The sequence below is a fragment of the Hyperolius riggenbachi genome, chromosome 8 (assembly GCF_040937935.1).
Source record: "Hyperolius riggenbachi isolate aHypRig1 chromosome 8, aHypRig1.pri, whole genome shotgun sequence".
Classification (NCBI taxonomy): Eukaryota; Metazoa; Chordata; class Amphibia; order Anura; family Hyperoliidae; genus Hyperolius; species Hyperolius riggenbachi.
Genome location: NC_090653.1, coordinates 28188304 through 28212766, shown reverse-complemented (window position 1 = coordinate 28212766; position 24463 = coordinate 28188304). Strand labels below are relative to the sequence as shown.

At 41.6% G+C, this 24463-nt stretch overlaps 2 protein-coding genes across 2 annotated transcripts; both read left to right on the top strand.

Moving 5' to 3' along the window:
* Positions 1-3678: 3678 nt before the first annotated feature.
* Positions 3679-4614, top strand: LOC137527219 (olfactory receptor 5V1-like). Its single transcript, XM_068247723.1, has one exon. The coding sequence runs from the start codon at positions 3679-3681 to the stop codon at positions 4612-4614; it is 936 nt and encodes a 311-aa protein (XP_068103824.1).
* Positions 4615-23527: 18913 nt separating this feature from the next.
* LOC137527218 (olfactory receptor 8D1-like) lies at positions 23528-24463 on the top strand. Its single transcript, XM_068247722.1, has one exon. It carries the CDS (start codon positions 23528-23530, stop codon positions 24461-24463), a length of 936 nt encoding a protein of 311 aa, XP_068103823.1.

Here is a 24463-nt window from a genome sequence, read left to right as displayed (position 1 = left end):
CTCAGTATCCGGGTTATCCAGGCGGATTCGGATATCTGGATAGAAAAACCTGAAGTGGCCTTTAAATTGCTTTAAAAACGTTTTTTGGGGTCAATGAGACATGTAGCATCATTATTTTTTTAAGGGAAACACTAATTGATAATGTTGGGACTTAAATTCCACCCCCCCCCCCCCCAAAAAAAAAGGCTGTCAATCAACATCAGGACTGGGTTCCAGACAGCGGTTGTGCAGCACACATTGTGTCCAAAGTCTAACCGCACAAAAAAATTATGCAGCCATTGTGTTTTGGGTTAAATATAGGTGGTATCAGCACAGCAGCAGTGGCCTGTGGCACCCTGGCGGTGGGAGCACCAAAGGCAGCAGGAGCAGGGCAATACAGCAGCAGCAGGTGTAACATCTGCCAGGAGAATGCCGGACGTGGCACTTTGCACTTGGCACGTGGCACTTTGCACTTTGCACTTGGCACGTGGCACTTTGCACTTGGCACGTGGCACTTTACACGTGGCACTTTGCATGCGGCACTTTGCACGTGCCACGTGACATGTGCCAAGTGCCACCCGCCACGTGCAAAGTGCCACGTGCCAAGTGCCACGTGCCGAGTGACAGGCAGCAGAGGAGAAGACACTAACTGTCACACTGGCACTGCTCAGCAGCACAGCAATTCTGTGGTAAGCTAACACAGTAGTACTACTACTCTAACAACTACTAGCACTGACTGCAGTACTACAGTACTAACTACACAATAACACAGTAATCCTTTCCCCTAATCCCTAACCTAACCTATACTGTAGCTAGCTAAGGCTAATAGCTGGCCGGCAGGCAGCAGCTGGCCTGGTCTGTGCACAGCACACACACAGACACATAGCAGCTGCCTGCAGCAGCCCTGCAGCACACACTCTGACTGTCACACTATGAAATCAAGCTAATTAACAATACAACAATAGTGTAAGGGAACACCAGCAAGGCGGTGGACGTGGCGGGCTTGGCCGATTCCTGAGAGATTTCTTGCTGGAATTGATAGGTAAATGACCTGTGGTGTATGGGCAAGCAACAGATCTCTCTTATTAGATTCCATCAGAGAGAGATTTGTCTCTTGGTCATATCTGCCCATCATTGCCTGATGTCTGGCCACCTCAACTTGATGTAATTGTCAATAAAAGCCTTTGAAACCTATGAAATGCTTGTACTTCAATACACCAGAGAAACAACTGACAAAAATATCTAAAAACACTGAAGTTTGTGAAAAACAGTATTTATGCCATTCTCAAAACTTTTGGCCATAACTGTATAATACTGTGCACAACATTACCTGAATGTACGACCTGGATAATGGCTGCTGGGACTTAGTAATAATTAAAATAATCACTTGCAATCAAAGGGTCATCTTCGGGGATTCCAGTCCATGGGAGACTTATTATCAGGCTTGTTGAGAGACTATAAAACCCTCACCTACAGCAAGATTTATAAACATGGAAATCAGTCAGCAAAGTGAGTATAGGATACATGTGATCAAATACAGCAGTGTAGATGCCTAAAAAATATTAGTGGATATTTTTACAAACTGATATTATTCAGTACCTCAAGAATGCAATAATGGCCCTCCAAAGTGCATCACCCTTAGGTTTAGTACAATCATTGTTTATTTCAGTTATATATGGATAGAGATGTCGTGAACATAGAATTTTCTGTTTGCGAACGTGAACTTCCGAAAAATGTTCACGAACAGGCGAATCTGGTGAATCGCTATAGACTTCAATGGGCAGGTGAATTTCAGAACCTACTGTTTCTTGCCACAAAAGTGAGGAAAAAGTTATTTCAAAGGGTCTAACATCTGGACTGTGGCATGCCAGAGGGGGATCCATGCCAAAAGTCCCACAAAAAAATACGGAGTTGACGCAAACTCGGGTTTTAATCCCTGAAGGGCAGAAATCACATTATGCACAGCTCTGGGTGTCAGTGGGCTGTGGAGCGTCTCACACAGAGAAATGCAATAGTACTATCAGAATATAGTGAAATAATAATGCACAGGAGTGGTTATGTGCCTGCAACTTAATGAGGCAACAACAATAGCAGTAGTGTGCACACAGTTTTGGGTGTCAGTGGGCTGTGGAGTGTCACACACACAAAAAACACAGGAGACTGATGTGCTAGCCCTCAAAAGGGCTGTTTTTACAGCAAGTGAGGAACAAGAACACAGGCCTAGCTAATGCTTTCCCTACCTATCTGCAGCAAGTCTGACCCTGCTCTCACTAACAGTCAGCAGTCAGCAGATAATTAATCCAATATGGCCACCGCAACTGCTTTTTGATAGAGGGGGTGCTAGCTGGTTGGCTGCCATGTGTCTGCTGACTGTGAGGTAAGGGGTCAAAGTTTAGCTCAATGATGATATATAGGGGGCAAATTGAACATGCCAAATTTTCGCGGCAAACGCGATGAGTCGATATTCGCAGAATACTGCTTGCCGGCGAACAGTTCGGGCCATCTCTATATATGGATCCTTTAAAGGGGATCTTCAGTGAAAATAAACTTATTAGATAATGTCCACAATTCACTAAGCTCATTTCCTGTCTTTAACAATGTTTCTGAGCTTTTTTTACTGTTATCACCATGGTGATAAAGCCTATAGTATTCACTAAACAATTTACCTAATGCAACCCTTAAGTTAAGAATCCTGTTTTTAAGTTAAGGAGAGATCTCTAAAGTTAAGATTTCAATCCTTAAAATAATTACAGAATTCTAAAGTCAGAAATGTGTTCTACTTGATGAACCCCACCCCACCTTATCCGATGAGTCCCATCATTTAATTTTAATTTTAATTTTAGCTGTTCCGAAAATGTGTCAGGACCTCAGCCCTCGAGGAGTGGAGTTGGACGGCATTGCATCTAGGAGTTTGGATTGCTGCTCACTTCTAGATGCAGTCCCACCTTTAATAAAATGTTTCTGCTGCTACATAACAGGTGGGATCCAAGCTGGTTTATTGATTTCTAGAGTATTGATCAAAATGTACCAGACTTACCATAATATGGTGTTGGTATAATTAACCCAAGTTTAGTTAATGCTAAGAGGATAGCCATTTATTGGAAGTCCTGGATATTTCAGAATGAAACTTATTTATTTATGTTATGTATTTATTTTATTTATAAAGCGCCAACATATTATGCAGCGCTGGACATTAGTTAAGGTTACAGACAACATTTAGGTGGACATACAGCAATAAGACAATACAAGAAAACATGCAAACCAGATCACGCAGCACAGTATGAGTACAAGGTAATGCTTAGTCAGTCACTGGATGGGAGCATGGAGGTTAGGCAAGTCGAGTTCACTCAGATCCACAGGATGGGTGTACGGTAATGGAGGTGCATAAACAGGTAGGCGGCATAAGGAGGAGGACCCTGCCCAAAGGCTTGCAATCTAGCTTGAGAGGTAGGGACACGAAAGGAAGAGGACCAGAGTTCAGTTTTGGGTTTGCAGCTCCAATGAAGGGGGTAGGCCAGAATGAAAAGGTGTAAAACATCCTTCTTTTTACTGCCAACATTTGCCGTCTTAGTTTTCAGAGGTACCTTTGCATATTGGATGCCAAGTCTGAGGTCTCGCACGGTGGTTTTCAAATATGTATTACCAGATCTAGTCTACTGTAAGACAATTTCTTTCTTTCTTTGAGTTTACACAGAAAATATGAATGCCACAAACCAGACCGTGTTTACCAGTTTTATTATTAAAGGGTTTTCTGATTTTCCTGAGTTGCATCTTCTAATCTTCCTCCTGGTTCTTCTCGTTTATCTCATCACTCTTGGTGGCAACAAGATCATGATTCTGCTGGTTTGGCTAGACTCTCATCTCCACACTCCCATGTACTTCTTCCTGTGTAACCTGTCCATTCTTGACATAGTGTCTTCCACAGTTACCCTACATAAGATCTTTGCTATTTTTTTAACTGGAGACAACGTAGTATCCTTCATGGACTGTATAATACAGTTATATATCTTTATATTTTTATGTGGCAATGAGTTGGCATTACTTACAGCCATGAGCTATGATCGTTATGTTGCCATTTGCAACCCACTGCATTATACCTCTGTCATGAACAATACAGTCTGTGTTGGTTTGGCCCTATTTTGCTGGTCATTTAGTCTTTTACATCCTCTTCCTGAGATATTTGCAGTAATACGGTTTTCTTGCTATTTCACCAACATAATTGATCACTTCTTCTGTGATCTTATGCCTCTGATGAGTATCTCCTGTAGTGACACCTCTATTTTGAAACTGCTGATCTTCACAAATGGAGCCTTGCTTCCTGCCTTCATCCCTTTTCTTCTTACTGTCATCTCCTATGCATTCATCATATCCACCATAATGAGAATTAAATCCAGTACAGGGAGGTCTAAAGCCTTCTACACGTGTTCCTCACACCTAACGGTTGTCATTCTTCTCTACGTCACTCTTTTTTGTCAGTATTTTACACCAAGTGGCACCTTCAAGTCCAAAAAACTATTTTCTTTGCTCAACACAGCTCTGGTTCCCATGCTGAATCCCTTCATTTATAGCTTGAAAAATAAGGCTGTGAAGTCAGCTCTTTTTCGAACCCTCAAGAAATTTAAGACTGTAATTTGAAGAGAAAAAGGTTGTTAATTGAATTGGAAGCATGCGTGTGTATGGGGGGGGGGGGGGGGGGAAGGGAGCTACAATTTCTGTTAACACTATGGGATTGATTCACAAGGCGTACTTAGTTTTCACCTTAACTGTAAAGAGAGCTAATTTGTGAGATAAACAGTTAAGGAGAGATAAATCATGAGTTAGGTCAAATAAGGAGAAAGAAACTATGAGTTAAGAGGATCCAGTTCAAACTCATGACTCTAACATACAAAGCCCTCCACGAGTTGTCTCCTCCATACATCTCCTCACTAATCTCTAGATATTGTCCCTCCCGCAACCTTCGTTCCTCCCAAGAAATTCTCCTGGCCTCTAAGCTGATCTCTTCCTCTCATGCTTGCATCCAGGACTTTACACGAACATCATCCCTTATCTGGAACTCTCTTCCACAGCCTGTATGTCATGCTCCAAACCTGGACATCTTCAAAAGCACTCTTAAAACACACCTTTTCAGACAAACCTATAACATTCTATAGCCCTTATCTGTCACATTGTAATCAGAGGCAAAGGGTCACTGCCTCATCCATCCTTCACCCCCTTACCTAGTGTGTCCCCCACTACCCATTAGATTGTAAGCTCGCAAGGGCAGGGTCATCCTCCTAATGTTTACTGTTTTTGTAACAATATTTGTGCTGCTTGGAACTCTGCTGTACATTTGTTAGTTGTATCTATGTTCCCCTTGTTGTCTTATTGTGCTTTGTAAAGCGCTGCGGAATATGTTGGCGCTATATAAATAAAAAAATTATAATAAAAAATAATAATAAAAAGTCAGTTAAGGAGAGATAAATCATGAGTTAAGTTAGATAAGGAGATATAAATCATGAGTTAAGTCAGTTAAGTAGAGATAAATCATGCGTTAGGTTAGAGAAGGAGGGATAAATCATGAGTTAAATTACTTTAAGGAGAGAAAAATTGTGACTTAATCAGTAAGGCAAGATCATTCAACAGAAAAGTTTTGTGAATAGGCCCTATTAGATTTTATGCTATATCATTAAATAATGAGTTTAAGAAACCACACATTTTTGACCTAACAATATTTTACAAATTCTCAGTATGATCTCAGTTTCCTGGCTAGAGGCTGTTATTGTCTCTGTTTTGTCTGGGTTGGCAACCTGTATTTTGATACCTTGGAAATGACCTTACCTAAATGGCTGAAATTTCTGAGTGAGAGCAGCAGAAAACTACTGCAGACAGTAACGGGTTATCTCTGCCTCACTGATTCTCTGCCAGTGTTTTGTTGACGCTACATGAGTACAGCAAGGCTAAAAACTCAGGCAGTGCTATCGAAAGGTATGGGTGCATCCAGGAATGAGTTGAGGGAGAGGTAGGAAAAACAGGGGCCTCTGGGTGGACTAGTAAGAGGAGAGGACTTGGCAGGGGAAATTGACAGCTGCATCCTATCAACTTACATTTGGGCCTAGCAATGCCACTGTAGCCAGGAACCAGAAAATAGGGAAAAAGGAGCCAAATTGAACACTTGTGGTGCTCCGCCAACTTCCTACACCTCTTATCTAGAAGCTTGGTTGATGGTGTCCATGGAAACCTGTGGCTGGGAGTGTCAGCAGCAGGAAGCAGAGTACTGCATATGGAGGTCCATCTCCTCCACAGTGATGTCTGAGAGAAACAGAGAGAAGTCTCCAGCCAGCCACACAAGACAAGGTGGCTAGCTGGAGACAAAGTTTAATGGTGAGGACTAAGGAGATAGTACCTTCAATTCACCCAAACATTTTGCATAGCTCCCAACTGTCCCTCTTTCAGAGGAACAGTCCCTTTTTGGGAGCCCTGTCCCTCTGTTCCTTTTTCCTCCTCATTTGTCCCTCTTTCAGAACTTTGTCCCTTTTTTATGTAAATATATATATTTCTCTACAAAAAAATGTGATTGATTGGCTCTAAACTTTATTCCCATCCTTTAAATTGATATATTTCTAATTTGCAGATGTTAATATGAAGAAAAATACACCAGGATAGAAAGGACCAGCGTGGTTTGAATTATAAAACAACATATTTTTCCCATGAAATCTTTGTGGTATGCGTGACTAGGGTTGTGATGGGGCGTGGTCAGGGGTGTGGCAGAGGCATGGCTTAAGTGTCCCTCTTTCTCATCTCAAAAAGTTGGGAGGTGTGATTTTGTGAAATGTCAAATCACTAATGTGAATGTCAAGTCACATAAAAAACTAAAAAGTAAATTACCAACTTGTGAATCAATTTACAGATATTAGGGCATGAAGTGAGATGTCCGGTATTTATCTCCAGCCTGGAGCTGTCGGTAACAACCAGCCATTCATAAGTTTAAAGATAGGAGGAAACACAGCAGAAGAAAGGGGAATACTAAACTATTCAGGAAAATAAAGTTAATAATAAAAACATATTAGTTCACAATTTCATTATGTAGTAAATAAAAATGGTTCAAACCAAACTAATGGTTTTAGCTGATATAAATTTTATGGTGATTTTATGTACCTTGGACTTGCACTTTACAAAATACTATCTGTAATACTTCTTTCATCCATTTTCCATGTGCTGCAATAATCCATCAAATACCAAATGAAATATCTTAAAATCCAAATGAAATACAGCAGAAAGTAAAAATCTTAGGAAATTGTCATGCAGATTTTTGGTGAATTTCCCAAGCTGTTACCACATATGTGAAAATCTTTGTGAATACTCAAAATATATATTTTTTACCACATGAGGTAAATTAGCAAACATAACCATGTTTTTAACATGTCTTATGCTAGGTACACACCATACAATTTTCTGTTAGATTTACCTGCCATATAGATAATTTCTAACATGTTGGAAATTATCTATCTAACCATCTATCTGCCTAGCAATTAGGCATTGTTCTACTCAACAGTCTCTGCAGAAAAGAATCTAACAGAAAATTGTATGGTTAAATCTAACAGAAAATTGTATGGTGTGTACTAGGCATTAGGGATCAGAAGCCAGTGTGTGTTTATGTTTGTGTGTCTGTTTGTTTCTAGTGTGTATACAGTGTGTGTATGTTTATGTATGGTGCTACTGTCTGTACAGTAGTGCAAGGATGGTCCAACTTCACTTGTCCATGTACACTGCTTGTGATGATTGAAATGGTACATTTTGCTTATGTGTAATTGTGCGTACATTTTGTAATTATGATTGTAATAGCAAAATAGTGTTTGCGAAAAATTATGTGAAATTTCACGCAATTACGACTATAGGCGTAATGTTCACAGCTACAATTATTTTCATAATTATGATTATTTTCAGAATAGCTAATTCATAAATACACACAATTTCGTGTAATTACGACCAATTTCTGTGTAATTACGATTATGATTAATTTTCATGTAATTACAATACATTAAGCAAAAAAAACACAGAATTACACACAAAATTACGATGCAACCTTACAAATTATGACAAAATGAGTTATGAGTTTGCCTAAAATTACAAATTATGATTTTACATGGTGATTGGAAATTATGATGCAAAATAATGTATTTGCGAAATTTCAGCTGATCACTCATTTTGACAAATTTTTCCGATGGTGTAAAGAACACCTCTGATCCCCCACAATCCTGCACACAGAATTTTCTCCACTGAGTAGGAATTTCATGTTTTTGCATCTACACAGGCATCCTTCTAGAACACATCCAAAGAAAGCAAAGAAGGCAAAGGGTAAAGATGGTCAATGACATGCAAAAACTTCTGTGTCAAAGAAAAATGTTATGCAACTTATAAAAATGAGCCAATCAAAATCGGCAAGATACATTTTGAATTACATTTGCTCTCAACACAAAATGTGCACCAGCACAATTGGTTAATACCTTTAACGTCCAAATATTGCCTCACTAATAATGGTTCTTTACTGAACTTGACAGTAGCCTGCTCTCTGTCACTTGTCAACCTACGCTCTAAAACATGCAATATGTTTGCGCTCATTTATCCTTACATGATGTTTGGACTATAGCCACAAGGGCATTTGATTAACTATATTACTGCCACACTGTTGCAGGTGAATTAGTCTTTGTCAGAAATCCTTGAGCCCTGCCTTAAAGAGAATCTGTATTGTTAAAATCGCACAAAAGTAAACATACCAGTGCGTTAGGGGACATCTCCTATTACCCTCTGACACAATTTCGCCGCTCCCCGCCGCATTAAAAGTGGTTAAAAACAGTTTTAAAAAGTTTGTTTATAAACAAACAAAATGGCCACCAAAACAGGAAGTAGGTTGATGTACAGTATGTCCACACATAGAAAATACATCCATACACAAGCAGGCTGTATACAGCATTCCTTTTTAATCTCAAAAGATCATTTGTGTGTTTCTTTCCCCCTGCAGCTATCTTCCACTGAAGTTTCAGGCTGCTCTTTTCTTCCTGCAAACAGCTTTGTCCTTGTCTGTAATTCCTCACTATGTGAAATCCCAACCAGCTCAGAGGAGGATTTATCCAGCTTGTAAAAGATAAGAGAGAAGAGAGAAGCTGCTCTAATCTAAATAATACACAGGCAGTGTGCATAGAGGGGCCTGGAAGGGGGAGTTCATAGCAGAACCACAACACTGAAGAACTTGGCAGCCTTCCAGACACAGGCTGACAAGTCTGACAAGCGAGAGATAAGTTGATTTATTACAGAGACTGTGATAGTACAAAGTGCTGCAATAAGCCAGAACACATTAGAATAGCTTTTGGAACTTGTAGGATGTTAAAAAACAGGATGCAATTTTTGTTACGGAGTCTCTTTAAGTGGGTGACAAAATCACCTCTAATAATGTCTGAGCAAATTTCTGACAAATTCTGAAAGGGAGAGTGCGATGTTGGGGGTGGGGGGGAGTAGGCAAGAATCTCTGACTTTTCCTTGCATTGAAGGGCATCCGCGACTATGATTTTTAGGTAATTCCCAGAAGAGTTGATCCAAGGATTTATCTGACTGCCATCTGGAGTCGGAAGGAATTTTTCCCTTTTGGGGCTGATTGGCCCAGGCCTTGTAAGGTTTGTTGCCTTCCCCTGGATCAACTGGCATATGTACAGGTTCAAGAGGGTGTTTATTTTTTTTTTCTGGTTGAACTTGATGGACAAATGTCTTTTTTCAACCAAACTAACTATGTAACTACCCCCTGCTTACATCAGATTTCATAAAATGTAGTGGATTTCTAAAGTGCTTCACTGATCAGGGGTCACAATGGACCAATTTTTCATGATGCTCTTCCTGATTGCTGACCATATCTGGATATATACAATAGATTACCATCATCAATTATATTTACCAGAATTAACATATCTTCCCAACTGCTTCCTGTCAAATGTGGCCACTTTATTCCCCATGTCCTTACATATATCGTATCGTATCATCGCTGTATAAGTTCAGCTATCATGCAGCCAAAGTCATTACCGATTCGTTCAGTGGTACCATCACTGTATGAGTTCCGCTATCATGCAGCCAAATTCATTACCAATGCATTCAGTGGTACCATCACTGTATGAATTATGCTATCATGCAGCCAAATTCATTACCGATGCATTCAGTGGTACCATCGCTGTATGAGTTCAGCTATCACATAGCCAAACTCATTACTGATGCATTCACTTGTACCATCGCTGTATGAGTTCAGCTATCATGCAGCCAAACTCATTACCGATGCATTCAGTGGTACCATCGCTGTCTGAGTTCAGCTATCATGTAGCCAAACTCATTACTGATGCATTCGCTCAGACCGTTGTTATTTGACTATTGTATAGCTAAAAACTCATTACCAATCATTTCTGCAGTCCAGGCAATTCTGTGCACTTGGTTATATAATTGCCGAGTGGCCTAACTATTTTGCCGAGGGCCGTGCACACTATTTTGCTGAGTTCAAATACAGAGGAGTCCTAATTTAACAGCCTGATTATTTACAATAAATCAAAAAAATAGAGAGTGATTTATTCCATAACCCTTCACTAGTGTTGATTGCAATGAATAATTTAGCTTTGGTGAATTTCACAAACTATGATCTCGAGTGTAACTACAATTTTGCATGTAATCTTAAATTTGCATAATTTTGTCAGGTTACGAACACATTTTTGTACAGATTAGCATAAGTGTGAAAATTTATGCGACAATTAATTCTCACCAAATGCAAGTCAACGGGCATGAGAAACACATAAATTAATATTTTGTGAGTCAATGTAAAATGACACATTCTAATTACAATTACATGCAACATTCATTTTGCATACGTTTTTGTATTAAAGTGTTTTTGTTTTTTTTTGTAAAGCAAAAAGCGTACAACAATAAATACACAGCAAGCTGTACAGTTGCAAAAACAGGATTTGGAAGGCTAAGCCAGCCTTTTATGTTTTAGTAGAATTTATAGTTTGTTGTCCATTCTGTCTAAACTAATTTACTAGTTTGAGTCCCTTCCTGTTCACATCTAGCCCACCAGAAATATTCCACCTGGAATTCTGCAAACACCTCCTCCAGTTCCATCGGAGTGCCTCAAACAATGCCTGCCGAGCTGAGCTGGGTAGATTCCCACTACTGCTTGAGATACAGAAGAAAGTGTTGTCCTACAGGGTCCACCTATAGAGCAGCAGGCCCGACTCACCCCACTACAAAGCCATGCTGCACAATGAAGACCAAAACAAGCCATGTGCCCTGAAAGAAGTGGTCAACTCTCTGCTCCCTCCAAACCCAGACCCACAGGTCCAATGAAGAGCCCAGATAAAGCACACCACAGTCAAGAGCCAAGAGGACTATGTAGATAAATGGAGGAATGAAATAAAACAGTCCCAAAAGCTCACCATATACCAGCCTCTACAGAGAGACTATAAAATAGCCCCATACCTGGAAAATCTCCAAAACGCTCAAGAGAGGAAAATCCTGAGCATCTACAGATCCACCCAAGACCCCCCCCCCCCCCCCCTGTGTACTGTATACATCTATTCTCCCCTGTCAATAACCTGTCAATCACCCATCAATCATCCCGTCACCACCTTTCACTGCCACCCATCTGATCAGACCCTAACCTGCCTCTTGTGGGCATCTGATCACCCCCACACTATCAGATCGCCCACAGACCTACCGTCATATCACCACCAAAGTGCATTGTTTACATCTGTTCTTCCCTCTAATCACCCCCTAATTACCCATCAATCACTCCCTGTCAACATCTGTCAGAGCTATTTTATAGATTAGGTCCCTAACTGCCCTCTTGGGGCTCCTGATCACCCCCCCCTACCCTCAGATCCACCCCAGACCCCCCCCCCCCCCCCAGACCTCCCCGGTGTACTGTATACATCTATTCTCACCTGTCAATCACCTGTCAATCACCCGTCAATCATCCCGTCACCACCTTTCACTGCCACCCATATGATCAGACCCTAACCTGCTTCTTGCAGGCATCTGATCACCCCCACACCATCAGATCACCCGCAGACCCACCGTAATATCACCACCAAAGTGCATTGTTTAAATCTGTTCTTCCCTCTAATCACCCACTTATCACCCATCAATCACCCCCTGTCACCACCTGTCACTGCTACCCATCAGACCCTAATCTGCCCCTTGCGGGCAACCAATCAACCGCAAACACCCTCAGATAGCCCCCCAGACCCCCTCTGATCAACTCGCCAGTGCATTGCTTGCATATATTCCCCCCTCTAATCACATCTTGAGACACCTATCAATCACCTCCTGTCACCCCCTAGCACTCCTATCCATCAGATCAGGCCCAAATCTGCCCCATTTTAGAAAGAAGACACCCCAAGGTATTACGTTAGGTCAGGGGTCTCAAACTCAATTTACCTGGGGGGCCGCAGGAGGCAAAGTCAGGATGAAGCTGGGCCGCATAAGGAATTTCACAATCGCGGCGCATTGCCGCCTCTGCCCGCCCCTCTCACTCTTCCTTCACAGAGAGGGGCGGGGAGAGGCGGCGATCCATGCAGCGATTGACGTCAGGAGGGGCAGAGCTGAAGCTGGAAGCTCTGCCCCTTTCAGGAAATGCTGGCGGATTGCCCCCCGGGCAATTTGGGGGCTCTGCAGCCCTCGTTTAGCGGCGGGGATGCGGCGGATTACTTGGGAGCACTGAAGCGAACTATAAGGAAGCTTTTGCCGCGAGGGCCACAAAATATTGTATCTAGTGCCGTAAATGGCCCGCAGGCCGCCAGTTTGAGACCCCTGCGTTAGGTGTATGATGAGTTCATAGAAGATTTGATTTTTTGTCACAAGTTAGTGTAAAATGACACTTTGTAAAAAAATTTTATAAAAATCAATTTCCGCTAGCTTGTGACAAAAAGTAAAATCTTCTATGAACTCACCATACTCCTAACAGAATACCTTGGGGTGTCTTCTTTCTAAAATGGGGTCACTTGTGAGGTTCCTATACTGTCCTAGCATTTTAGGGGCCCTAAACTGTTAGTAGTCTAGAAACCAAATGCCTCAAAATGACCTGTGAATAGGACGTTGGGCCCCTTAGCGCACCTAAACTGCAAAAAAGTGTCACACATGTGGTATCGCCGTACTCAGGAGAAATAGTATAATGTTTTTTGAGGTGTATTTTTACATATACCCATGCCGAGTGGGAGAAATATCTCTGCAAATTAGAATTTTTTTATTTTTTTACACACAATTGTCCATTTACAGAGATATTTCTCCCACCCAGCATGGGTATGTGTAAAACTACTCCCCAAAACACATTATACTACTTCTCCTGAGTATGGTGATACCACATGTGTGACACTTTTTTGCAGCCTAGGTGCGCTAAGGGGCCCAAAGTTCAATGAATACCTTTAGTATTTCACAGGTCATTTTGAAGCATTTGGTTTCTAGACTACTCCTCACGCTTTAGGGCCCCTAAAATGCCAGGGCAGTATAGGAACCCCACAAATGACCCCATTTTAGAAAGAAGACACCCCAAGGTATTCTGTTAGGACTATGGTGAGCTCATAGAAGATTTAATTTTTTTGTCACAAGTTAGCGGAAAATGACACTTTGTGAAAAAAAACAGTAAAAATCTATTTCCGCTAACTTGTGACAAAATAAAATTTTCTATGAACTCACCATACTTCTAACAGAATACCTTGGGGTGTCTTCTTTCTAAAATGAGGTCACTTGTGGGGTTCCAATACTGCCCTGGCATTTTAGGGGCCCTAAAGCGTGAGGAGTAGTCTAGAAACCAAATGCCTCAAAATGACCTGTGAAATCCTAAAGGTACTCATAGGACTTTGGGCCCCTTAGCGCACCTAGGCTACAAAAATGTGGTATTATCGTACTCAGGAGAAGTAGTATAATGTGTTTTGGGGTGTATTTTTACACATGCCCATGCTGGGTGGGAGGAATCTCTCTGTAAATGGACAATTGTGTGTAAAAAAAATAAATCTCTTTTACAGAGATATTTCTCCCACCCAGCATGGGTATGTGTAAAAATACACACCAAAACACATTATACTACTTCTCCTGAGTACGGCAATACCACATGTGTGGCACTTTTTTACAGCCTAGGTGCACTAAGGGGCCCAACGTCCTATGAGCACCTTTAGGCTTTACAGGGGTGCTTACAATTTAGCACCCCCAAAAATGCCAGGACAGTAAACACACCCCACAAATAACCCCATTTTGGAAAGTAGACACTTCAAGGTATTCAGAGAGGGGCATGGCGAGTCCGTGGCAGATTTCTTTTTTTTTTCTCACAAGTTAGCAAAAATGGAAACTTTTTTTTTTGTTTTATTTTTGTCTCAAAGTGTAATTTTCCACTAACTTGTGACAAAAAAAATAAAATCTTCTATGAACTCACCATGCCTCTCAGTGAATACTTTGGGATATCTTCTTTCCAAAATGGGGTAATTTGGGGGGTATTTATACTATCTTGGAATTTTAGCACCTCATGAAACATGACAGGTTCCTTAGAAAAGTCGGAGATGCTTCAAAATGGGATAATTCACTTTTTGCACCATAGTTTGTAAACGCTATAACTTTTACCCAATCCAATAAATATACACTGAATGTTTTTTGTTTTTTTTATCAAAGACATGTAGCACAATAAATTTGGACAAAAATGTATACATAAATTTTACTTTATTTGACAAATTTTATCACAGAAAGTTAAAAAAATCATTTTTTTTGTCAAAATTCATGTCTTTTTTTGATGAATATAATAAAAACTAAAAATCGCAGCAGCATTCAAATAGCACCAAAAGAAAGCTTTATTAGTGACAAGAAAAGGATGCAAAATTCATTTAGGTGGTAGGTTGTATGAGCGAGCAATAAACCGTGAAAGCTGCAGTGGTCTGAATAGAAAAAAAGGCTCTGGTCCTTAAGGGGTAGAAAGACTGTGGTCCTCAAGTGGTTAAGATTATATGTATTATGCTGCTGCTTATCTTTTAGAGCAGAGAGGAAGCTCTAATTTCATGTCCACTTTAACTCCAATACCTCCTCCTTCCAGCTTGGAAGGAGGAAGGTATTGGCGTTAAATGAAACGGACCTTGTCCTGTTCTAAAATGGTGCCGAATGCGGGTGTTTGGGTTCCAAACCATGTGGTCCTGAATTCAAACATCATCGCTACTCATTAACTGAGAAATATTTCCAGAAATTCCTTTGTTACTATCGTTTTATTGTTGAGGGAAGTTAGTTATGCTGTGGTCTGGTACCTGCTTACTTATTAGTAGTGTTGGGCGAACATCTAGATGTTCGGGTTCGGGCCGAACAGGCCGAACATGGCCGCGATGTTCGGGTGTTCGACCCGAACTCCGAACATAATGGAAGTCAATGGGGACCCGAACTTTTGTGCTTTGTAAAGCCTCCTTACATGCTACATACCTCAAATTTACAGGGTATGTGCACCTTGGGAGTGGGTACAAGAGGGAAAAAAAATTAGCAAAAAGAGCTTATAGTTTTTGAGAAAATCGATTTTAAAGTTTCAAAGGGAAAACTGTCTTTTAAATGCGGGAAATGTCTGTTTTCTTTGCACAGGTAACATGCTTTTTGTCGGCATGCAGTCATAAATGTAATACATATAAGAGGTTCCAGGAAAAGGGACCGGTAACGCTAACCCAGCAGCAGCACACGTGATGGAACAGGAGGAGGGTGGCGCAGGAGGAGAAGGCCACGCTTTGAGACACAACAACCCAGGCCTTGCATGAGGACAAGAAGCGTGCGGATAGCAATTTGCATTTTGTCGCCATGCAGTCATAAATGTAATACAGATGAGAGGTTCAATAAACAGGGACCGGAAACGCTAACCCATCACAGATGTTCATTGTTCATGTTACTTGGTTGGGGTCCGGGAGTGTTGCGTAGTCGTTTCCAATCCAGGATTGATTCATTTTAATTTGAGTCAGACGGTCTGCATTTTCTGTGGAGAGGCGGATACGCCGCCGATCTGTGACGATGCCTCCGGCAGCACTGAAACAGCGTTCCGACATAACGCTGGCTGCCGGGCAAGCCAGCACCTCTATTGCGTACATTGCCAGTTTGTGCCAGGTGTCTAGCTTCGATACCCAATAGTTGAAGGGTGCAGATGGATTGTTCAACACAGCTACGCCATCTGACATGTAGTCCTTGACCATCTTCTCCAGGCGATCGGTGTTGGAGGTGGATCTGCACGCTTGCTGTTCTGTGTGCTGCTGCATGGGTGTCAGAAAATTTTCCCACTCCAAGGACACTGCCGATACCATTCCCTTTTGGGCACTAGCTGCGGCTTGTGTTGTTTGCTGCCCTCCTGGTCGTCCTGGGTTTGCGGAAGTCAGTCTGTCGGCGTACAACTGGCTAGAGGAGGGGGAGGATGTCAATCTCCTCTCTAAAGTCTCCACAAGGGCCTGCTGGTATTCTTCCATTTTGACCTGTCTGGCTCTTTCTTCAAGCAGTTTTGGAACATTGTGTTTGTACCGTGCATCCAGAAGGGTATAAACCCAGTAATTGGTGTTGTCCAGAATGCGCACAATGCGTGGGTCGCGTTCAATGCAGTCCTAGGCCGAAGAGGTCATAGCCTAGGGTCACAAAACCTGTTTATTTGGGCAATTTCAATGGTGGCGAGTCTGACGTACATAAATCACAGCAATGGCCGTTAGCAACGTCTGAATCTCACGAAATGTCTCATGCAGGTAGAAGACATATTGTTCGACTTGGGCTCCAAAGATGGGTTCCCTACATCTCTGCAAACCAGAGTTACAGGGCTCCAAATTTGGTAAAATCACCCATAGGCTTTCATTGGGCCTCCTATTTACAGTTCCAAAATCTCACATCTTTTCAAAGGGCAATTACTCAGCAGTACCAAATTTTCTAGCATTGTAGGGACCCTTAGGGGGAACATGACTGGTGAGTTTCGGGCCCCTAGGCCAAAGAGGTCATAGCCTAGGGTCACAAAAACCTGTTTATTTGGGCTATTTCAATGGTAGTGATGGTGACGTACATAAATCGCAGCAATGGCCGTTAGCAAAGTCTGAATCTCACGAAATGTCTCATGCAGGTAGAAGACATATTGTTAGACTTGGATTCCAAAGATGGGGTCCCTACATCTCTGCAAACCAGAGTTACAGGGGTCCAAAATTGGTAAAATCCCCCATAGGATTTCATTGCCTCCCTATTTCACTTTCCAAAATCTCACATCTTTTCAAAGGGCAATGGCTCAGCAGTACCAAATTTTCTAACATTGTAGGGACCCTTAGGGGGAACATGACTGGTGAGTTTCGGGCCCCTAGGCCGAAGAGGTCATAGCCTAGGGTCACAAAAACCTGTTTATTTGGGCTATTTCAATGGTAGTGATGGGGGATTTTACCAATTTTGGACCCCTGTAACTCTGGTTTGCAGAGATGTAGGGACCCCATCTTTGGAATCCAAGTCTAACAATATGTCTTCTACCTGCATGAGACATTTCGTGACATTCAGACGTTGCTAACGGCCATTGCTGCGATTTATGTACGCCACCATCACTACCATTGAAATAGCCCAAATAAACAGGTTTTTGTGACCCTAGGCTATGACCTCTTCGGCCTAGGGGCCCGAAACTCACCAGTCATGTTCCCCCTAAGGGTCCCTACAATGCTAGAAAATTTGGTACTGCTGAGCCATTGCCCTTTGAAAAGATGTGAGATTTTGGAACTGTAAATAGGAGGCCCAATGAAAGCCTATGGGTGATTTTACCAAATTTGGAGCCCTGTAACTCTGGTTTGCAGAGATGTAGGGAACCCATCTTTGGAGCCCAAGTCTAACAATATGTCTTCTACCTGCATGAGACATTTCGTGAGATTCAGACGTTGCTAACGGCCATTGCTGCGATTTATGTACGTCAGACTCGCCACCATTGAAATTGCCTAAATAAACAGGTTTTGTGACCCTAGGCTATGACCTCTTCGGCCTAGGACTGCATTGAACGCGACCCACGCATTGTGCGCATTCTGGACAACACCAATTACTGGGTTTATACCCTTCTGGATCCACGGTACAAACACAATGTTCCAAAACTGCTTGAAGAAAGAGCCAGACAGGTCAAAATAGAAGAATACCAGCAGGCCCTTATGGAGACTTTAGAGAGGAGATTGACATCCTCCCCCTCCTCTAGCCAGTTGTACGCCGACAGACTGACTTCCGCAAACCCAGGACGACCAGGAGGGCAGCAAACAACACAAGCCGCAGCTAGTGCCCAAAAGGGAATGGTATCGGCAGTGTCCTTGGAGTGGGAAACATTTTCTGACACCCATGCAGCAGCACACAGAACAGCAAGCGTGCAGATCCACCTCCAACACCGATCGCCTGGAGAAGATGGTCAAGGACTACATGTCAGATGGCGTAGCTGTGTTGAACAATCCATCTGCACCCTTCAACTATTGGGTATCGAAGCTAGACACCTGGCACAAACTGGCAATGTACGCAATAGAGGTGCTGGCTTGCCCGGCAGCCAGCGTTATGTCGGAACGCTGTTTCAGTGCTGCCGGAGGCATCGTCACAGATCGGCGGCGTATCCGCCTCTCCACAGAAAATGCAGACCGTCTGACTCAAATTAAAATGAATCAATCCTGGATTGGAAACGACTACGCAACACTCCCGGACCCCAACCAAGTAACATGAACAATGAACATCTGTGATGGGTTAGCGTTTCCGGTCCCTGTTTATTGAACCTCTCATCTGTATTACATTTATGACTGCATGGCGACAAAATGCAAATTGCTATCCGCACGCTTCTTGTCCTCATGCAAGGCCTGGGTTGTTGTGTCTCAAAGCGTGGCCTTCTCCTCCTGCGCCACCCTCCTCCTGTTCCATCACGTGTGCTGCTGCTGGGTTAGCGTTACCGGTCCCTTTTCCTGGAACCTCTTATATGTATTACATTTATGACTGCATGCAGACAAAAAGCATGTTACCTGTGCAAAGAAAACAGACATTTCCTGCATTTAAAAGACAGTTTTCCCTTTGAAACTTTAAAATCGATTTTCTCAAAAACTATAAGCTCTTTTTGCTAATTTTTTTTTTCCTCTTGTACCCACTCCCAAGGTGCACATACCCTGTAAATTTGGGGTATGTAGCATATAAGGAGGCTTTAGAAAGCACGAAAGTTCGGGTCCCCATTGACTTCCATTATGTTTGGAGTTCGGCCATGTTCGGCCCGAACCCGAACATCTAGATGTTCGCCCAACACTACACGTGACCCGTTCGGCCAATCACAGCGCTAGCCGAACGTTCGGGTAACGTTCGGCCATGCGCTCTTAGTTCGGCCATATGGCCGAACAGTTTGGTGTTCGGCCGAACCCGAACATCACCCGAACAGGGTGATGTTCTGCAGAACCCGAACAGTGGCGAACACTGTTCGCCCAACACTACTTATTAGTTATAATGCTAGGAGATGTATTGACTTCTGCATGGACAGACATAACTATAGAAAAATGGAAATGTTCAAGGGGGTTATATGGAAAAAAAAACACTATGGAGAGCCTAATTTTGCTATGTGAGATATGAAAGCTCATAGTAAGCAGTGCTGCTCGGATACCCCTTTTCAAAATCCGAATTGAATTCGGATGCGGATACCCAGATATCCGGATCTGAATCGGATATCTGAATCTGAACTTTTTGGTATCCGAGTAGAATCGGATATCCGAACCAAATATCTTGGATATCTGGTCGGATTCGGATATCCGGATAGAAAACCGGAAGTGGCCTGCACATGGCTTAAATTGCTTCCAAAATTCTCTCTCTCTCTTTCTCTCTCTCTCTCTCTCTCTCTCTTTGGAATTTTTGCCATTGAAGGAATTTTGGCTTCTGCTCGGATGTCCTAACTAACTGTCCGACCAGATTTCAGATTTTAACATGGAAATCCGAGTTTGCTCGGATAGTGCTATTCGGATTTACAACGATATCCGGAATCCAATTCAAAGTTTGGATAGTGGAAAAACTTCGGGTTATCTGGGTAGTTCGGATACCCGAATATATTGGATGAGCAACACTGATAGTAAGCTCATAATATTTTCATAACTATCTTTCTGCTTTGCTCCAGTGACCATCACTTCCATTCATCGCGTCCCTCGAGGATATACCGTCTGGATAACAACTGCCGAGATTTATTGGTAATAACAAATGATCCCTTCTAATCAAAGGGTCATCTTCAGGGAATCAAGCCCATTGGAGACTCACTATCAGGCTTGTTATGAGACTATAAAACACTCACCTACACCAAGATCTGTAAACATGGAAATCCGCCACCGGAGTGAGCACCAGATACATGCTTTCAAATACAGCATCGAGATGCCTTCAAAATTTCTACATTTTGTTTTTAAACTGAAACGTATGGAGGGAGTAATGGATGGATCCACAGTTCATATCATACTTTCCTTCTATTAGATCAGAAAAAAAACTTAAGATCAGGCATAAATGTTTTCTATATCTCTGTAGGAACGTTTCTGTGAGGAAGCTCTGTGATAAACTGATGTCCAATAAATAACTTGTAAAATACCTAATAAGCATAAGCATCCAAGACTCTGGCAACTTCCTCCACCACTGACTGTCTGTGTTGCGAGCTGGAATCTTCTCAGAGAGATTCAGACTGTGCCATCTCATTGTAACATGAACAGTGGAGATAGTGCAGTCACTAGGGCTGCAGCCACAGAAGCACATATGAAATATGACTCTCTCGTAGAAGTGTCTGGCCATGTGATAACATTTCAAGATTTTTAACTTCCTAAAGTTGTTTTGAAAAAAAAAGCTCCGATCATAGGTCTTCGATTAGTAAGCTTATAGATGTTTTTACATCTGTGCCTGGGAATGGACTTTAAGGTTCACTATGTTCATTATGTGTTCTGGTTAGTCTCTGATCTCCTAAGAAAGAAAAATGACCTATTCTGGTCTCTAAAGTGTACCAAAGGTGATATGTGACATGATGAGATTAAACATGTGTATGTACAGTATAAAACATATTAATAATAATTAATTTCTATGCATGGAAGTGACAGCTTCTGTTATGTTGGTACCTTGTTGGGAATATAGTATACATCACAGATATGCAAATTTCAGCCATAAAAGTTTTCCTGGCAGAATACAACTTCTGAGAGCAGGGAGAGATAATAAAATACATGAACTATTGACCTTTTTCTAACTCGGGGACACTTAATAGGCTGCCACTGATAAAAGACAGTAAAACATTCAACCTACTTTGTAATTGTATACGTATAAAAGAAAACCCTGGGATACTTTAAAAAGTCAATTTTAGGAGTAGTAGAATAAATATAAGGGTTTATCTAATCAGTGTACACTATAATTTACGTTCAGCAAGATGTACTATATGTATTTAGTGCTTGGATTAGCTTCTAAACCTCTAAGAAAGAAAAATGCCCCATTTGGTCTAATACTTCCTTTTTTTTTAATCTGGCATGTACTATGCTGATGCCTCCGTTATACATAGTAATGTCTATCTGCTGGGAAAGAAAAAACAACTAACTGGAGAAAAATACCATGTCAGATAACAGTACATATTTTACATGGTTTTCTTCCCATTTAGCACACAGTTCAATAACAAAGGAAACCCCAAGTGTGCTTACAGTCTGGGTGTTGCAAAGCCATCATAGGCAGCAAACAGCTGATAGCTGACTTGCAGCCATGTAACATAAATCAGCTCTGTGTAAATGATCAGGAATTAAAGGGAAAAAACATACCTAACAATGTGGGCTCGATTCACAAAGCGGTGCTAACCCAGTTAGAGACTTTAGGCATGATAACCATTGCACCATGCTGGTGAAAAGTCAGTTTAGGCGTGATAAGTTTAGGCATGCAAAGTTTAGATAAGTTTAGATCGCACGCAAAGTCCCGCACGCAAAGCAGCGCCATTAAACTCTATGCGAAGTGCACCAGACTTTGCTAGTGCAAAACTTTTGATCAGCTGTGCACTGCGGTGCTAACGCAGTTGGTGCTTAAACTTATCATGCCTAAACTTATCACACCTAAACTTAACATGCCTAAACTTATCACACCTAAATTTATCACACCTAAACTTATCATGCCTAAACTGAGTTTAGGCGTGATAAAGGGCTTTTCACCAGCGTGCTAACTGTTAGCACCGCTTTGTGAATCAGGCCCTGTGTGTTACATTTATTATTTACCCAAAGCAAAGCTGAGTGCTGAGTGCCATTCCTTGTTTGACACTAATGTTTACTTTATCTTTATTTGTAAAAAATTCCATGTCTGAACTTTGAAGTTTCATTACAGTGATCTACGTTTCTGCCCCGCCTGCTTAATGTGCTGAATGAGCTCTACTCTGTATGATGGTCCCTCCCACTAAGATGGAACTTTCTGTTCAGGGAGAAACAACAAAAGATGTCTGATCCAAATAAATTTGAAGGCCTTTTAGAAGTTAAATATTTATCTTAAACAGAATGATGGCGTGTAAGGCTGGGTTCACAATAGTCAGTTGCATAACGCACACGTTATAATGAGTGTGAACTGCAATGGAGACTGGACATAGACATTAATACAAAGCCTGCATGTAGAAAGTTAGAATTACCTGATCAGCTACAACGCAGTGCTGTGAACAATCCCAAAGAGTTGTATTCTGCAACGCAACTGCGCACTAGGATTTAGCCCTTAGCCTATCTGGATTTACATTTAAGTTGCTGGCTAGAAAAAGGAGGAGCTCTGATGCTACACAAGCTCATAATCTATCTGCGTTAAAGAGAATCTATACTCTAAAATTATTACAATAAAAAGCATACCATTCTATTCATTATGTTCTCCTGGGCCCCTCTGTGCTATTTCTGCCACTCCCTGCTGCAATCCTGGCTTGTAATTGCCAGTTTTAGGCAGTGTTTACAAACAAAAGACATGGCTGCTAACCAGCTTGTGATAGGCTGAGAGGAGCTCAGTCTGTGACTCATACAGAGCCTGCAGGGGGCATGGAGAGGGTGTGTATAGCTTCTACCCTATCACAAGCAGAACAGCACATTCCTGCCTGAGTGCCTGAGCCCGACAAAGCCGTCAGAGGAAAGAAGATTAGATTATACAATAGAGATAATACAGCCACTGTGCAACTAGGAAAGGCTGCAGTAAGACAGACCACATTAGAACGGGCATAGGAACTTATAGGATAGAAGAACTAAGGCTGAAAATTTTGTTGCAGAGTCTCTTTAAGAATAAATGTGATGACTATGGCTATGACTATGGCTTTGTAATTTATGTACTTACGGATAATTGATCAATTTTGCCAAATTTAGCATAATATTACGTACTGCTCATAGAAGAATTTATTTGAAGTCATGGAACCTGTTGAATAAAACTCATTAAAATGCTTCTTTTTCTAGTTACTTAGTCTTATATATGGTGGCAATACTGTTAATCATTACTTAGAATGTTATCAAACCTTGCTCAGATCTGCTACTGGGCTCTGCAAGATCTGGTTTTCTGCAAGACATATTATTTTTATTTTTTTAGACTTACATAGGAAAATATGAATGCCAAAAACCAGACAGTTGTAACCTACCTGATTATTGAAGGGTTTTCGGATGTCCAGGAATTGCATCTTCTAATCTTTCTCCTGGTTCTCCTCATTTATCTCATCACTCTTGGTGGCAACATGATCATTCTTCTGCTGGTTTGTCTGGACTCTCAGCTCCACACACCCATGTACTTCTTCCTGTGTAACCTGTCTCTTCTTGATATAGCTTCTTCCTCAGTTACTCTACATAAGATCCTTGTAATTTTTGTAACGGGAGATAATGTAGTACCCTTTACCGACTGCATAACGCAATTATATGTCTTCTCATGGTTATGCACCAATGAATTAATTTTACTTACAGTCATGGGCTATGACCGCTATGTTGCCATTTGCAACCCACTGCGTTATCCGACTATCATGAACAGTAGAGTTTGTGTTGGTTTGGCCATACTATGCTGGTCAATAAGTCTTCTACAACCTCTTCCCATGGTGTCCATAGTATCCCGATTCTCCTGCTACACCTCCAACATCATCAATCACTTCTTCTGTGATCTTATGCCTCTGTTAAACCTCACATGTAATGATACCTCTGTTTTGAGACTGCTGCTGTTCACACAAGGAGCCATACTTTTAACCCTAACCCCTTTTGTTCTCACTTGTATTTCTTATTCATTCATCATTGCCGCAATAACGAGAATTAAGTCCAGTACAGGAAGATCTAAAGCCTTCTACACGTGTTCCTCACATTTAGGTGTTGTCATTCTTCTCTATGTAACTCTTATTTGTCAATATTTTACACCAAGTGGCACCTTGAAGTCGAGGAAATTATTCTCTTTAATGAACACGGCTGTGGTTCCTATGCTGAACCCCTTCATTTACACCTTGAAAAATAAAGATGTGAAGTTGGCTCTTCATCGGAAACTTAAGTGTTTTATGACCATAACTTGA